Here is a 16,912-nt window from a genome sequence, read left to right on the forward strand (position 1 = left end):
GTGTGGGATCCGTACTAGATCGGGTTGACGGAGGAGATAGAGAAGATCCAAAGAAGAGCGGCGCATTTCGTCAGATGGTTATTTGGTAACCGTGATAGCGTTACGGAGATGTTTAGCAAACTCAAGTGGTAGACTCTGCAAGAGAGGCGCTCTGCATCGCGGTGTAGCTTGCTCGCCAGGTTTCGAGAGGGTGCGTTTCTGGATGAGGTATCGAATATACTGCTTCCCCCTACTTATACCTCCCGTGGAGATCACGAATGTAAAATTAGAGAGATTCGAGCGTGCACGGAGGCTTTCAGACAGTCGTTCTTCCCGCGAACCATACGCGACTGGAACAGAAAAGGGAGGTAATGACAGTGGCACGTAAAGTGCCCTCCGCCACACACCGTTGGGTGGCTTGCGGAGTATGAATGTAGATGTAGATGTTGATCAAACTTTGAGAAGAACGCGCCTAACGACTCGATATTTGACGAAAGGTGCCCACATTGAACACTTGCGAGAAAAGCTGTTCCAGTTGTTCTTTCATTTATTTTTTGGTAATTGTTAAGATGAATGTAATAAATTTTATAAAGTCTTAAAACCTACACAATTTTGAAACACCATGTATTTGCAGTTGCCACGATTATCGTGGACGATACCGCATTAAATGCGATGGTGTACTGATTTGATTTCATTGTTTACATTGATATTTTCATTTCGTAAAACGCACTGAGTTACCAGCGGATCTACCCGACTTTAGAAACAGCGTTGTTGCAACAATTACTCCAGTCATACTGATCAAAGTTTGGGAAGAACGCGCCTAACGACTCGATATTTGACGAAAGGTGCCCACATTGAACACTTGCGAGAAAAGCTGTTCCAGTTGTTCTTTCATTTATTTTTTGATAATTGTTAAGTTGAATGTAATAAATTTTAAAAAGTCTTAAAACCTACACAATTTTGAAACACCATGTATTTGCAGTTGCCACGATTATCGTGGACGATACCGCACTAAATGCGATGGTGTACTGATTTGATTTCATTGTTTACATTGATATTTTCATTTCGTAAAACGCACTGAGTGCAAATTAGCTTTTCTGTATGGAACGTACCGGCTGCACGGGACATTCGACCGGTGGAGATGTTGTCTTGACGGCGTTCGACCAGGGTGTGTTGGGATCGTTGATGCGATCACAGAAGTTGTCAAACTCTTCCTCGAAGAAGAGAGAGCAGCTAGATGGCTGCGATTTGGAGTCACACCTCGTGAATTCCACCTTCACCTGTGTACAAAAAAGAAAAACGAAATAAAACATTGTTGGTTGACAATGCTTTCGATGAAACGGAAAATCATGGTTGCACAATAGTCATCTACACAGCGCTTTGAAAGTTAAAAAAAAAACTTGGGGCTGCTTAAAAATGGATCTCTCAGAACTGATACAAGGTGCTCTAAAATTCCCCTTGCAGACTTCTAGTACTTTTAGAGGGGACTGAGTATACAATATTTTGAACTGGATCCCATGTCCGAAAACGTACGGTTTCCGTGCTACAGGCATTTGAAAATATCCATTTGAAGATATATTTCCTAGGTAGCTTTGCGACAGTGTAGTCAATGTGAGTGGTGCTTACCGGATCGGCTGATGTCTACCCTACCTCTCTCACCTGGTTCGAGTCCAATTCAAGTGTCTGTGAGACTTAGCTCAACATGGTTGAGCATTCGTTTGCAGAATACACCGACATGATCCTTCCGTATGGCAAAACTCACGGTAATCGATGAGTTGCTCGTCGCCTTTATGAAGGTCGTTATCCACAACACCCGAATCCATCGCAAACTCTTTTCGCCACAGTTAGGCAACTGCTCCAAGAAAGGCGTACCTTCATCGTCAGCAAGCGTGAGTGTGGTGCTCTAAGAAGCCACCGCACACCCGAATTGGGTGTAGTCTTACTGCATCACACTGAAGAGAACCCGCTAACGAGTATACGAGCATTTGCAAGTGAAATGGGTGTTGCTCCCAGCACCATCTGATGTGTTCTTCATGAGCAACAACTACATTCATCCCACCTCCAAAGGACACGATCACTAACGTCAGCCGATTTTGCACCACACGTTGAGTTCTGTACGCAAATTCTGTGCTGTTGCATCAACGAGCCCTAGTACTTCGACGGCGCATTCTCCTCAAATATGAATGCAAATTTACTAGCCATTGCGTTCTCAATTCTCGAAACAGGCATCTTTAGGCAGACGAAAACGCACATGCCAGGCCTGTACAGGGATTCCAACTCAGATTTGGTATCAATGTGTCGGTATTACTCTGGATGGTCGTGTGACTGGTCTGTACACGCTTCCACCCCAGTTCACGGATCCCATCTACTTGACTTTCGTACAACAAATGGGTGTGTTGTTGGATGCTGTGCCATAGGATGTCCGTCAAGATATGTGGTTTCGGCATGACGGCGCGTCCGCTCACTTGACACGACATGTTCGAAAACACCTGGACCAACGATTCATTTACAGGTGGATAGACCGAGCTGGTCCAGTCCCACGGCCTCCACGATCACTGGATTTGAGTCCATTGTGCTTTTTCCTCTGGGATGAAATGAAGAGTTTGTTCTGTAAGATTACAGTAGAGACAGAAAAAGAAGAGTTGTGGCCGCTGGAGGAAAGATTGCAGAGACACCAGCTGTTATAGAGCGCGTGCACCACAACATCATTCACAGATACAGTGTGTGCACCGAACTTGATGTCTTACTTGTCGTGAACCAGACTGCTACCCTTCTTTGAAAAGGACAAAAACTGCTTAATTTGAACTCCAAACAATACTGTCTGTGAAGACTGATTAAGTTTACTTTTTGTTTGTTTGGTTACTAGAATTTTAGAACATTGTTTTTTGCTTGAGTATCATGTCGTTTTTGGAAACCCAGAATGTACTCTGTAGGAATCAACATGGATTCCTGAAACAGCGATCGTCTGAGACCCAACTCGCTTTATTTGTTAACGAGACCCAGAAATTATTAAATACAGGGTCCCAGGTAGATGCTATTTTCCTAGACTTCCGGAAGGCGTTCGATACAGTTCCGCAATGCCGCCTGATAAACAAAGTAAGAGCCTACGGAATATCAGACCAGCTGTGTGGCTGGATTGAAGAGTTTTTAGCAAATAGAACACAGCATGTTGTTATCAATGGAGAGACGTCTACAGACGTTAAAGTAACCTCTGGCGTGCCACAGAGGAGTGTTATGGGACAATTGCTTTTCACAATATATATAAATGACCTAGTAGATAGTGTCGGAAGTTCCATGCGGCTATTCGCGGATGATGCTGTAGTATACAGAGAAGTTGCAGCATTATAAAATTGTAGCGAAATGCAGGAAGATCTGCAGCGGATAGGCACTTGGTGAAGGGAGTGGCAACTGACCCTTAACATAGACAAATGTAATCTATTGCGAATACATAGAAAGAAGGATCCTTTATTGTATGATTATATGATAGCGGAACAAACACTGGTAACAGTTACTTCTGTTAAATATCTGGGAGTATGCGTGCGGATCGATTTGAAGTGGAATGATCATATAAAATTAATTGTTGGTATGGCGGGTACCAGGTTGAGATTCATTGGGAGAGTCCTTAGAAAATGTAGTCCATCAACAAAGGAGGTGGCTTACAAAACACTTGTTCGACCTATACTTGAGTATTGCTCATCAGTGTGGGATCCGTACCAGGTCGGGTTGACGGAGGATATAGAGAAGATTCAAAGAAGAGCGGCGCGTTTCGTCAGATGGTTATTTGGTAACCGTGATAGCGTTACGGAGATGTTTAGCAAACTCAAGTGGCAGAGTCTGCAAGAGAGGCGCTCTGCATCGGTGTAGCTTGCTCGCCATGTTTCGAGAGGGTGTGTTTCTGGATGAGGTATCGAATATATTGCTTCCCCCTACTTATACCTCCCGAGGATATCACGAATGTAAAATTAGATAGATTCGAGCGCTCACGGAGGCTTTCAGACAGTCGTTCTTCCTGCGAACCATACGCGACTGGAACAGAAAAGGGAGGTAATGACAGTGGCACGTAAAGTGCCCTCCGCCACACACCGTTGGGTGGCTTGCGGAGTATAAATGTAGATGTAGATGTAGTGACTGACATTCTAAAACATGCGATGTTCTCAGTTAAAGTGGTATCGTTAGCAACATGTGTTCAAACGGTTATAGGACAGAAGCGGTACGTTTCCGGACATGTGCTCAGAATATTATCTACTCAGTCCCCTCTATAAATCCTGAAAGTCTGTAGGGGAATTTTAGAGCACCCTGTATAATTCATCAGATAGGGAATAAGACAATGGCCATTATAAATGCATGGATAACTCACGAGATATCGAATTTAACTGGAGAAGAAAAAAATATAAGAATTCATCACATGAAGCACACAAACGGGGGCACAGATCTGTAGAAATTGAAATCTTTCAGAAAGTACAAAATTACTAAGCAAGAATAACTGGAGGGGAAACGCAAAGCTGTAGAAGAACGCATGACTATAGAAAAGGTGGATACAGCCTATAGGAAAATTTAAGAGATACTTGAAAAATATTAAGAAATCAGATGACAGACAAGTACCAAGCGAAGAAGGGAATGCTGAAAGGTGATAGGCAAATACAGAGGTTCTCGAAAAGGAAAACAATCTTGAAGACAGTGTTACGGAAAGAGAAGAAGAAGTATATCAAGATGAGATCGGATATACTACCGGAAGAGCAAGAAAGGCCTAAGTTGAAACAAGGCCCTTGAAGTAGAAGATATTTGCTCAGATGCTGAGAACCTAGGGACATACAGCCACAACACTATTATTCGATTAACTTTCCATTGCTGAGACGGCGAGACTCAGTGCTGTCACCAGAAGCACCTCCAGAGAGTCCAGTTCTCCTCTGGACGAAACTTCGGGAAACGAAAAGCTTCTTCGACCAAGGCTGTACAGCCTGGAAGACTCGTCAGAACTATTATTCTACTCGCATTGAGGACATGTGAGACAAGCGAAGTACTTTGGATTTGAAGAAGAGTGTAATCATTCATATTCTACAAAAGGGAAGGAGAGAGGGACACAGTGGTCTAGGGGTAAATCATTTGGCGCCATCTTGTTCTTGGGGTAGGATTCTGGTGCTGAAAGACAATGGAAACCACTGCACTAAAGACAAAAAAAATGTGGTCATTACGCATTCATAAAAAAGTGTCATGACGATCTCTTCACTGGCAACTGCCAAGAGGGAGAGAAAGATTGAATAACCAACGAAGTCTATCGGATCGTGGAATGTCAGAAGCATGAATGTACTAGGAAAGCTAATAAACCTGACGAATACAGTGCTAAGGTTTACTCTAGATACAGTGAGGGTCAGTGAAGTGAAATAGAAAGAAGATAAGTATTTCAGGGAGAGACGAATATTGAGTAATACCGAGAACAGCAGAAAAAGGATTCGTCATGACTGGAAAGATAGGACAGAGATGTACTTTGAAAAGGATTATTCCCATAAGAATCTACAGAAACCAACTTCAGCGACAAAGATTCAGCTACACATGCCGACGTCACAAGTGTAGATGGAGGGAGACTATATGATGGCATTTAACGTGTAATTCAGCATGTAAAGGAAGATGATAATCTAATAATTATGGGGGACTGGAACGTTATAGTAGGAGAAGGGACTGAAGATGGTGTTACGAGAAAATATAGACTCTGTAGTAGGAACGAGAGAGGACCAAGACTAATGGAGTTCTGCAGTAAACTTCAGCTGGTTCAAAAATCACAAGAGGAGGAGGCATACTTGTAAAAGCCTAAGGACATGAAAAGATACTAATCTATAAGACTGTAGACATACCAATAGAGTTTCGGAAAAATATCATCCGCACAATTCCAAAAATAGCAGTGACAGATCGAAGCGAGAATTGGAGCACACTCAGCTCAACAGCCAAAGTTACTCGCAAGAATAGCATATAGAAGAGTGTAAAAGAAAACTGGGCATCTGGTTTTGGCATTAGGAAAGGTAATGGCACCAGAGAGTCAGTTCTGACGTTGCGCTTGTTAATGGAAGCATGACTTAAGAAAAATCAAGGCACCTGCTTGGGATTTGTCGACCTAGAAAAACGTTCGACATTGTAAAAGGGGGCAGGATATTAGAAATCCTCAGGACTGTAAGCTACATGTAAAAGAACAAAGAAGTAACAATAAGATGAATGTCTAAGAATGAGGTGCTAGGGTTAAAAAGAGTTTATTTTGTTTTCTGTGGAAAGGGTGGAGCCCCGCCACGTGTGCAAGTCTGATTAGCTGACGCCACTTCGGTGACGACGACAACACCCATTCTCCGAGCGGACAAAATCTCCAAGACAGCCGGAAATCGAACCGCCCCCGCCCCTCCCCTCCCCTCCCATACACGCACACAAACACACACATGGCGTACCACCACACTGACGACTCAGATATGGAGGCGGACATTAAAAAAGTATGTAAAACAGGGATGCAGCCTTTATCTTTTGCCGTTCAGATATAACGTCCAAGAAGCAAGTGACGTAAGTGAAAGATTTAGGAGTGAGATTAAAATTCAGGGCGAAGAGAGAATTTCTGCAAGGAGAAGTCTACTGTGAACTATCAAACATTGACCTTAATTTGCGGAAGAAATTTCAGAGACGTATGTCTTGGTCACAGCATTTTATGGAAGTGAATCTTGGACTGTTGGAAATCGAAGAAGAAGACACTCGAAGCTTTTCAGATGTGAAGTGGTAGAAGATTGCTGAAAATTAGGTGAATTGAAACGAAATGCGCCCGGTTCTCAGCAAAATCGGAAAAGAAAGGAACATATCGAAAATAGTGACCACAATAGAGGACCGGATGATAAGATATGTGTTACAACATCAGGTGATAATGTTATGGTGCTAGGAGCTGTAGAGGGTAAAACCTGTAGAGGAAGACGGACACCAGAATAGATACCACAAATAATTGAGGTAGTAGGTTTGTTAAATGCTACTCTGAATGAAGAGTTCGGCACAGAAAAGCAAGCTGTGCCTAACCACTTGAAATCAGAAGATTTATCATTCTAGAAAACAGTTGCACAGAAGGTGGGTGCTGATAAGTGAGAATGTTACCGAACTACAAGTTTAATAAGTCAAATACTGACGAATGATTTACGTAAAAGTGGAAAAACGGTAGAACTCGTTGTAAGATCATATTGCGCTCTGGAGAAATTAACGAAAAGAAGATAGGAAGCAAGAGAAAATTTCTGAAAAAGATTAATTTGTTAACAAGGAATATGAATTTAAGTGTTAAGCTTTTTCTGATACTATTTGTGTGGGATGTTCCTCTGTACGGAAGGGAAATGTGAGCGATAAACAGTTCAGACAGCAACAGAATGTAAGTTTAGAAATTGAATTTTCTCATTTTAGAGAACTCAAGGGTGATCTGTTTAATTGCTAAAAATCATTCAACAGCCAAGACCACTTTTTTTTTTTTTTTTTTTTTTGTTTAAGACTACCGGTTTCAACAGACTGTGCTGTCATCTTTAGGTCTTAAAATCTTTTGTTCTGAAACATGTCCATTTTACGCTGACGTCATGCCTAAGACGTCAAGCGGATGAAAATGTTGTTGTTGTTGTCTTCAGTCCTGAGACTGGTTTGATGCAGCTCTCCATGCTACTCTATCCTGTGCAAGCTGCTTCATCTCCCAGTACCTACTGCAACCTACATCCTTCTGAATCTGCTTAGTGTACTCATCTCTCGGTCTCCCTCTACGATTTTTGCCCTCCACGCTGCCCTCCAATGCTAAATTTGTGATCCCTTGATGCCTTAAAACATGTCCTACCAACCGATCCCTTCTTCTAGTCAAGTTGTGCCACAAACTTCTCTTCTCCCCAATCCTATTCAATACCTCCTCATTAGTTACGTGATCTATCCACCTTATCTTCAGTATTCTTCTGTAGCACCACATTTCGAAAGCTTCTATTCTCTTCTTGTCCAAACTAGTTATCGTCCATGTTTCACTTCCATACATGGCTACACTCCAAACAAATACTTTCAGAAACGACTTCCTAATACATAAATCTATATTCGATGTTAACAAATTTCTCTTCTTCAGAAACGCTTTCCTTGCCATTGCCAGTCTACATTTTATATCCTCTCTACTTCGACCATCATCAGTTATTTTACTTCCTAAATAGCAAAACTCCTTTACTACTTGAAGTGTCTCATTTCCTAATCTAATTCCCTCAGCATCACCCGATTTAATTTGACTACATTCCATTATCCTCGTTTTGCTTTTGTTAATGTTCATCTTATATCCTCCTTTCAAGACACTGTCCATTCCGTTCAACTGCTCTTCCAAGTCCTTTGCCGTCTCTGACAGAATTACAATGTCATCGGCGAACCTCAAAGTTTTTACTTCGTCTCCATGAATTTTAATACCTACTCCAAATTTTTCTTTTGTTTCCTTTACTGCTTGCTCAATATACAGATTGAATAACATCGGGGAGAGGCTACAACCCTGTCTCCCGGATGAAAATAGCACGTTATAAAAGGTTTGTCATCGCTAAAATATTTAAAAACGTAAAACACCTAGTTCAAAAGGCTATGTTCACATACATACGAACAGTATGTGTATGCAGCCCGTTGCAATAAATTCCTAAACCTTATTACAGTGCTAAAATTTAAGACAAGTAACACTTCATTTCCATGTAAGGTATCACCAGAGACCTCTACAGTCTCTTAAAACGAGACACACAGCAATCGGACTTTCATAATTTTTTATATTTGTGGTACATGACGTTCAGAACTCAAATATCAATCACTGGTAGTTCTATGCAACCCTAGAGAAAAAAAAATCTACATTGAATTTTTTTCATCAATCTCTACATTCGGCTGTAGCACATCTCAAGCGCTTCGATTCTCTACTGTTTCGGTTTTCCCACAGTCTACGTTTCATTACTTCAGTGCCCCAAACCAAACATACATTCTCAGAATTTTTTTCCTCAAATTAAGATGTTTGATACTAGTATGCTTTTGTCCAGCACTAGTTCCCTTTTTATACCTTCCTTTCTCCGTCCGTCGTGGGTTATTTTACTGCCTAGATAGCAAAATTCCTTATGGTCGTCTACTTCGTGACCATCAATCCTGATGTTTTCTCGCTGTTCTCATTTCTGCTACTTCTCATTACTTTCGTGTTTCTTCGATTTACTCTCAATACTCATTAGACTGTGCATTCCATTCAATAAATCCTGTAATTCTACTACACTTTGCTCCCGGGTTCCCGGGTTCGATTCCCGGTGGGGTCTGGGATTTTCTCTGCCTTGTGATGACTGGGTGTTGTGTGATGTCCCTAGGTTAGATAGGTTTAAGTAGTTCTAAGTTCTAGGGGACTGATGACCATAGATGTTAAGTCCCATAGTGCTCGGAGCCATTTGAACCATTACTACACTTTCGCTCGGGATAGCTGTCAGTGAATCTTACCACTGATATCCTTACACTTTGAATTATAATTTCACTCTTGGACCTTTCTTTCTTCGACGTATAGATTGAGCACTAGGGGCTAAAGACTACAGCACTGTCTAACACCCTTTTTAATCCGAGCGCTTCGTTCTTGGTCTTGTACTCTTATTGTTCCCTCTTGTCTCTAATGCTGAATACTACCCGTCTCTCCCTATAGCTTAGGCCTGTTTCCCTCACAATTTCGAACATCTTGCACCATTTTACATTATCGAACTCTTTCTCTAAGCCGACAGATCCTATGAAAGTGTTTTGATTTTTCTTTACACTTGCTTCCATTATCAACCGCATCCCCATAACTGCCTCTGTGGCGCATTTACCTTTCCTAAAGCCATGCTGATCGTCATCTAACATATCCTCAATTTTCTTTTCGATTTTTCTTTATATTATTCTAGTCAGCAACTTCGATGCATGAAGTGGTAAGCTGATTGTGCGATAATTCTCGCATTTGGCAGTTTTTGCAGTCTTCGTAATGTGTGGACGATACTTTTCCGAAAGTGAGAAGGTACATTGCCAAACTCATACATTGTACACACCAACGTGAATAGGCGCTTTGTAGCCGTTCCTGCCTGCCAATGATTTTAGAAATACTGGTGGAATGTCATCTATTCCTTCTGCCTTATTTAATCTTAACTCTTCCAAAGCTAATTTAGATTCTGATTCTAATACTGGATCCCTAGCTCTTCTAAATCGACTCCCGTTTTCTTCTTCTATCACATCAGACAAATCTTGCATCTCATAAAGGCCCTCAGTGTACTCTTTCCTCTTCTTCGCTGTCTCCTAGCGTCCTTAATAACCTAAATCAAGGTCAATTCGTCGAAGGACGTTGTGGCGCTGTGGTAGAATGCTCGTCTGCCAAGTGGTTGGCGATAGTTCACATAAAGCATGATAAATGTAAAGATAAAAGAATTTAATTTTTAATGTTTCTCTTTTTTTAATTGAAACAATCTTTATTAACTACCTCTTAGAATAGATCGATAACTAAGGATTACTTTTGCAATGCAATTTTGTGTGAGCTGTAGAATAAGAATTATAGAGACCTGCATTTTTCATAAAAATGACAGATAACTTGTTAGTCAGCAAATATTTGATGAATTTTATATTTACATGACGTACGTTTGCGAACTGAAAACGGAAAGAATGAAAAAATTATTACCAAAAGAAGCAGCGATTACCAGTCTCTGAGGAGCTTTTTTCCCATCTTCACGTAATTTACGCTCCACGGAAATGCTCGTACACCATGTTAGTTTAAAAAATTTGCATCATCAGCTGAGACTCGAAACATCTGTCCGTCGAACCCCCCCCCCCCCCCCTCCCACATATCACGTCGGCCACGGTGACTGCTAAAGTGTTGGCGTTACTTTATGGTTTTAAAGATGTTCCGAAAACTTAATGTTAATTTCTTCGAGAATTTTTGTTAGTTGAGTCGTACGGTTTTGGCCGTTTGATGTTTGTGTTCTGAACTTCTAGTACCAGTAATAAAAACAAATTATAAAAACTTGATTGCTGTTTGATTTCTTTATTAGTGAAAAATATATTCTTCATACATACCGGATGCCCCTCCTAAGAGTCATCAGGCTCATTTTTCCTGATGTTTCGGCAGATGTTTGTAATTTTGTTTTGGCAGTGGGTAGCTGGAGTCAACCCAAACACATCTTGCTTATCACATCTATCATGGGATGTCTAATTTCGACGGAAATCGTCGGTTTCTTTCCAGTTAAAAAAAAAATTAACACTGCATTTTACCTGTCCATTCGATGTAGTGAACCCAAATTAGTCGAGTGCGACATTCGTTTTAGCGATATGCACTAACAGGAATAGTTAAACACGAAAAATAACCAGTATTGCAGCAGTGACAGCATTGCCCTGGTCCGAGCTGACTGCAAATTGGGAATGTGTAGTTACGAACTGTCATTGACTTCATTATCAAATAGTGTGCTACTTAGTAGAAATGTATTTGAAATGCACAATTTTCTATTAAGTTCCAATTAGTTTGGTTCAAATTTCACGCATCCCCCCCCCCCCCCCCCCCCGCCAACCATGCACAGCTTCGGGAAATGTGGATCAAGCATGATGGGCACAGGCACACTTTGTTGCTGATATAAGATATCTAATGCGTCGACGTGGTCCAAGATGGATAGGTCACTTCAAGCTTGTACCTTGCCTCGGAGATCAAGTGACCTCAGACCTTTCAATTTTTTTGGGCGGGGTCACCTCAGAAGAGCTGCGTACAGCACTCCCGTTAATAAGGTTTAAGAACTGCATCCGTGATGCAGAATGATCACAAAGTCCCACTACCCCCTATGTATTATTTAGATGTTAACGAATCGTTGTTTCTTATTCTTTCAGATGCTGATATAATCTAAATCAAGCCCAATGAGTCCACTTACACTTTGGAGGAACGGATCGTAATGAGCATGATTTCACTGTAATGTTTCGAAAACCTTCCAATCGAAACGAATATTTTTATAATGGAAGATCTCCGTTCAGCACGTTCATAAGCACGACTGGAAATATGTGTGGAGGCTGCAGCGTCTGTCAAATGTTCCCCACATAAGTCCTTTACATATTCTACATTACAAAAACGTATGAAGTTAAAGTTAATATACCTTCGTTTATAAACGAATTGAGTGATAATGACATACAGTAACACCATAAGGCATGTGGGAGAATTCGCGATGTCCTTAAAGCTCTTCGTTCAAGGCGGAAAGTGTTTTCCTCGGATGATTGTGCAGTTTATCGCAGAGCAAACGTGAGAAATACTTATTTCTGGAATAAAGGAAACTCACATTTTTATGAGGAACTTGAACACAAGACATCACAAGTCATGCCTTGGACTGCAATGTCTGCAACCCAACTCGTAGGTCCCTTTTTTCTTTGACGGTGCTGTGAATCACACTGCATATCTCACCATGTTACGTGATTGGTTTATCCCACCTCTGTAAGAACGGGGAATGTTCGGTTGTGTATGGTTCCAGCAGAATGGAGCATCCGACCATTATACTATTGCCCTTAGAGAAAAACTTCAGTGCGTTATTTCCTGATAATTGGATTGGACCTGGTTCTGTCCATTTGCCTGTACCTTTGGAATGGCCACTCCGAAGTCTTGATCTTGCGACAGTGTATTACTGGAATTTATTAACAGAAGTTTGCTGCGACACGTTGTGGAATATTTTACGTACTCAAGGATGCTACTCGACGTGCGTTTGCTGCCATCGCGCCAGCAACGCTGAGGTAGATTTCACATCGTTCATAGAGGATGGCTTACACACAGGCACTTTGGAATAAATAATTACACTACACCTGAGTTGTCCTCTGTTATGATCCCCCATAAAACAATGCCACAGTCTACGAATATGGGGACACGCGATAGGAGTAATAGGACATTGTGATTATCCTGTACAGTGGTGTCAAGATTTACTAAATGATCTGCGTGTGTTTTAAAGATTTCGTGGCTCTCTGTGGAAATGAGTGCCGAACTGACCCCATATGAAAGGACGACATGTGGAGCGTGTATCAGTATATCCCCTCTCGTAGTATCTTTGTTCGACTGTTATTACTTCCCGGTCGTTGTCTGTCGTGAGGCAGTTCGGGTGGCGAGTTCGGGCCGCCAGTCAATTTCAACGTGTCTGGAGCGCAGTCCGGACCTGCCAGTCGGGGACTTGCAATGCGGCACTAGTGCATTCGGTTTGGAGCTGTGATTCTGTGTCGACATGGCTCGCCCGATCGTTGCCGCCACACATCGGTCTTGGTGGGTCGTCGGTCGGTTGTCCTACCGGACCGATCGTTCATGAGTCGGCTGTGTGTGTGCGCGCGCGCGTGTGTGTGTGTGTGTGTGTGTGTGTGCGTGTGCGTGAGCATTGACTCCTGATTTGACTTCATGCATGCTTAGTTACTGTTGGGTATCGTTCAGCTGTTCGTGCAAGTTTGTCAGGTTGTGTGTGTAGTTGGCTTTATTTCCACTGACGACTATTTTAGATGTTATTGGCATTCTGAGGGAGTAGGTCGGTTGGTGTGGACCAGGGAGGATATCTCCGTGCGGTGCAGTAGGCTGGGTCCGCTGGCGGTCCCTCCGCAGTGTCGGAGCGTGTGTGGAGCTGTCCGATCGCTACGAGGTTCATGGCTCACCGACCCAGGACGTCAAAGTTGAGTGGTAGGTTAAGTACCCAAGCCACGTCCGTTCATGTTGTGTCGTCCGTTTCGGTGGTTCGCTGTTGGGGAGCTTTTCCTGTGAGCAACACCGAGTGTTTGTAGTGGTGAAATCGAGCCGCCATGGGGTGGAATTAACTATATTGGTTCACTACAATTCAAGTGCCTTGTGGCCTTTAGTGTTCCGGTTACCTGTCCTGGCCATTAATGTAATTTCAGGCAGCGTCCTTTCCACACCTATTGTCGCTGTCCAACATGGTGTGTGGTTTTGACAGCTTAATACATATTTCATTGTGGATAATCACATCCGTAACTTTGTGGTCTTTGAGTTTTTGTGTACCGATTGGTGGTTAGCAAGTCGTTTGATCGGTCGGTCCGTGACTGTCTCTTGGTTGGGTTTCCGATAGACCAAGTGTATTTGGGCCCACCACCTGTCGCACCTAAGTGAACGTTAATGTTTCGAGGGCAGGCCCACCGGGGGTGGGGAGGGGAGGGGTGGAGGTGAGTGCCGTTGTCTATACTGCCCTTTTCATGAGTGTTTAATGGCCTGTTGGTAATCTATTATAGCCAATGCTTGAAAAGAAAAGAAAAATGTATTGTGTTTTATGTAAATCAATCTATATAAATCAATTGTGGGCCTTCAGCTGCTTAAAACCTTATTCTTAAATTTAGTTATTGTCGTTGCGTTTTCTTTTTTTTTTTTTAATTTAGTGGTCTTCCCCCATTGAAAACTTAAAGGTTAACGTATTTTTGAATTTTTGGAAAATCAACTACGGTCCTTCAGCTGCTTAAAGCCTTATTCTCAAATTTCCCCTTAAGCGAAAACAATGCGGCCTTCTGTCTTAAAAGATTACGTAATACATTTTAAAATTTTGAAATTTAATTGTGGCCTTCAGCCGTTTGTATTGCACCTTGTATATGTTTGTTCTATCCACTTTTTCCTTGAGGCTTTCCGCGTGTCTCTGATATACATATATTTTAATTATTTTATTTGCAATTTTAACTGCATGTTTTCAGTCACTTGAAATTTATTTTGATACTTTTTAAGAATATGATTTTGAAACTCGTAGTTGTAAAGGTTCGGCTATGTGCTGTTTTGGTTTAAAGGTGTTTTGATGTGAAACTGACCGACACCTTATTTGGCCCTTTCCACAATCCCGTACGTGTACAGAGAAACGAATGAAGACAATTACAGAAAAATTGGATGAGTTATTCAAGAGATAAAGTTTCACAAACTGAGCAAGCTAACAACGCGTTGCTCTACATCTGGCCCTTATGCAAGCAGTAATTAGGCATTGACTGATAGACTTGTTAGATGTCCGCGTAATTCTTCTGTACAACTGGCGCTTTAGATCGTCAAAGTCCCGAGATGGCTGGAGTTCCCTACTCATAGCGCTCCAAAAATTCTCAATTGGGGATATATCCGGCGACCTTCCCGGCGAAATGCTCTCGACGCGTATGGGCAGGCATTTATCTTGCTGAAATGTAAAATCTGGATGGCTTACTATAAAGAGCAATAAAACGTGGCGTAGAATATCGTCGATGTACCGCTGTGCTGTAAGGGTGCCACGGAAGACGACCAAAGGGGTCCTACTATGAAAACAAATAGCACCCCAGACCATCACTCCTGGCTGTCGGTCTGTATGGCTGACGACAGTTAGGTTGGTATCCCACTCCTGACAGAGGCATCTCCAAATACGTCTTCGGTCTGGAATATGATTGCCGGAGTAGAATTGTCTTCAGCGTTGTCTTCAATCCAATTTCGAACTGAACCTCGATGACCAACAATGACGTGTCTGGAGACACCGCGGTCAGCAGTGCGTTACCTTCACCCGCCGTATGGCCCGACAGCCACGACTGATGGTTTACGGTGCCATTTTTTTCATATCAGGATGTCTTTTCCTGTCTTCCGCTGCATCCTTACACCACAGAAGTACGTCAACGTCATTCTACATCCTGTTTTACTGCCCTTCATGGCAAACTACCCTGATCTTACTTTTCAGTAATACAATGCCCGCCCGCACGCGGCAACGTGCTCGCAAAAACCCTGACTTGACCAATAAGGTCGCCGGATCCCTCTCCAGTTCAGAATTTTTGGTGCATTATAGGCAAGGTCGTGCAAACAGCTCTTGATTTTGACGATACAACGCACCAACTGGACAGAATTTTGCATGATTTCCCTCAGCAGGACACCGAACAGCTCTGTCACTCAATGTCAAGCCAAATTATTGTTTGAACAAGGGCTAGAGGTGGACCAACACGTTATTGGCTTGCTAAGTTTGTGAAGTTTTTAGCTTGAACAAATCATCCATTTTTTTTGAAACTGTCGTCATTTGTTTGTCTGTACATATACATCACATCTACTGATTTCCGTCCCATTTGGATCATGCCTTCGTGGTGCGTTGTTGCTGCTTTTTCGTTTTGCTAGAGTATATATACAGATTTTGCACTTGTGCGTCTCTCTGTTTGGGGCTTAAATGTGCCATGGTGGCCAGTTTTGTCGTTTCTTGCGCCTCCAACAATCTCATCAAATGTTGCTACAGTCATATGGTGATAGTCCTTGAATTTATCTGGGTAATTCTATAAGGCTGGCAGGTTTCAAAAAACTGTCCTGCACATCTACGAATTTGTAAACATATAAACGTTATCATTATATATCTCAGAAATTGTATTTAAAATATCGTGATTCATATATTTATCAGTCACTACGGTACGACTGCTTCGTGCCTCACCGCAAAGCCGTTGTGTTCATCCTACGCCTCGTAACAGTTGCTCACAGTCGTTGCGTACCTGAAAGCGTTCACGAGTGAAATGGGGCATGAATGTGAAGAGACAACGCTGGAAGAGAGAAATGTTGTAATTAATCTCCACAAACAACACATATTCCTCTCTGAACGTGCCAGTGCAGTCAACAGAAACAAAACTACGGTGTTCTCTGCCATTCAGTGCATCGAACAGAATAATCGTGTTGTGAATACGCCGAGATGTGGTGCTCCTCCGAAACTTCCTACTAGAGACAGGGGAAAAATAATAAAAATGGTGAAGCAAAATCCGAGGTTGGCGGCATCTGAAATCAGAGAATGCTTTGAACGATATTCACACAAGAACAGTTGACCAGGTTTTAAATAGTTCCGGTTACATCTACATCTGCAGCTACATAGATACTGTGCAAATCACATTTAAGTGCTTGGTACAGGGTTCATCGAGCTACCTTCATAATAAATCTCTCTTATTCCACTCTGGAACAGCGTAGGGGGGAAAACGAACACCTGTTTCTTTCCGTGCG

General features: G+C 42.2%; 1 protein-coding gene across 1 annotated transcript in view; it reads right to left on the reverse strand.

The window, feature by feature from the left end:
• LOC126272380 (uncharacterized) overlaps positions 1 to 16,912 on the reverse strand; it is a 68,241-nt gene that overhangs the window by 16,421 nt on the left and 34,908 nt on the right. Inside the window, exon 3 of the mRNA XM_049975196.1 lies at positions 1,092 to 1,259. Coding sequence (XP_049831153.1) covers positions 1,092 to 1,259 — 168 coding nt within the window. The remainder of the gene's footprint in view (positions 1 to 1,091; positions 1,260 to 16,912) is intronic.

Source organism: Schistocerca gregaria, chromosome 5, assembly GCF_023897955.1.
Source record: "Schistocerca gregaria isolate iqSchGreg1 chromosome 5, iqSchGreg1.2, whole genome shotgun sequence".
Taxonomy (NCBI): domain Eukaryota; kingdom Metazoa; phylum Arthropoda; class Insecta; order Orthoptera; family Acrididae; genus Schistocerca; species Schistocerca gregaria.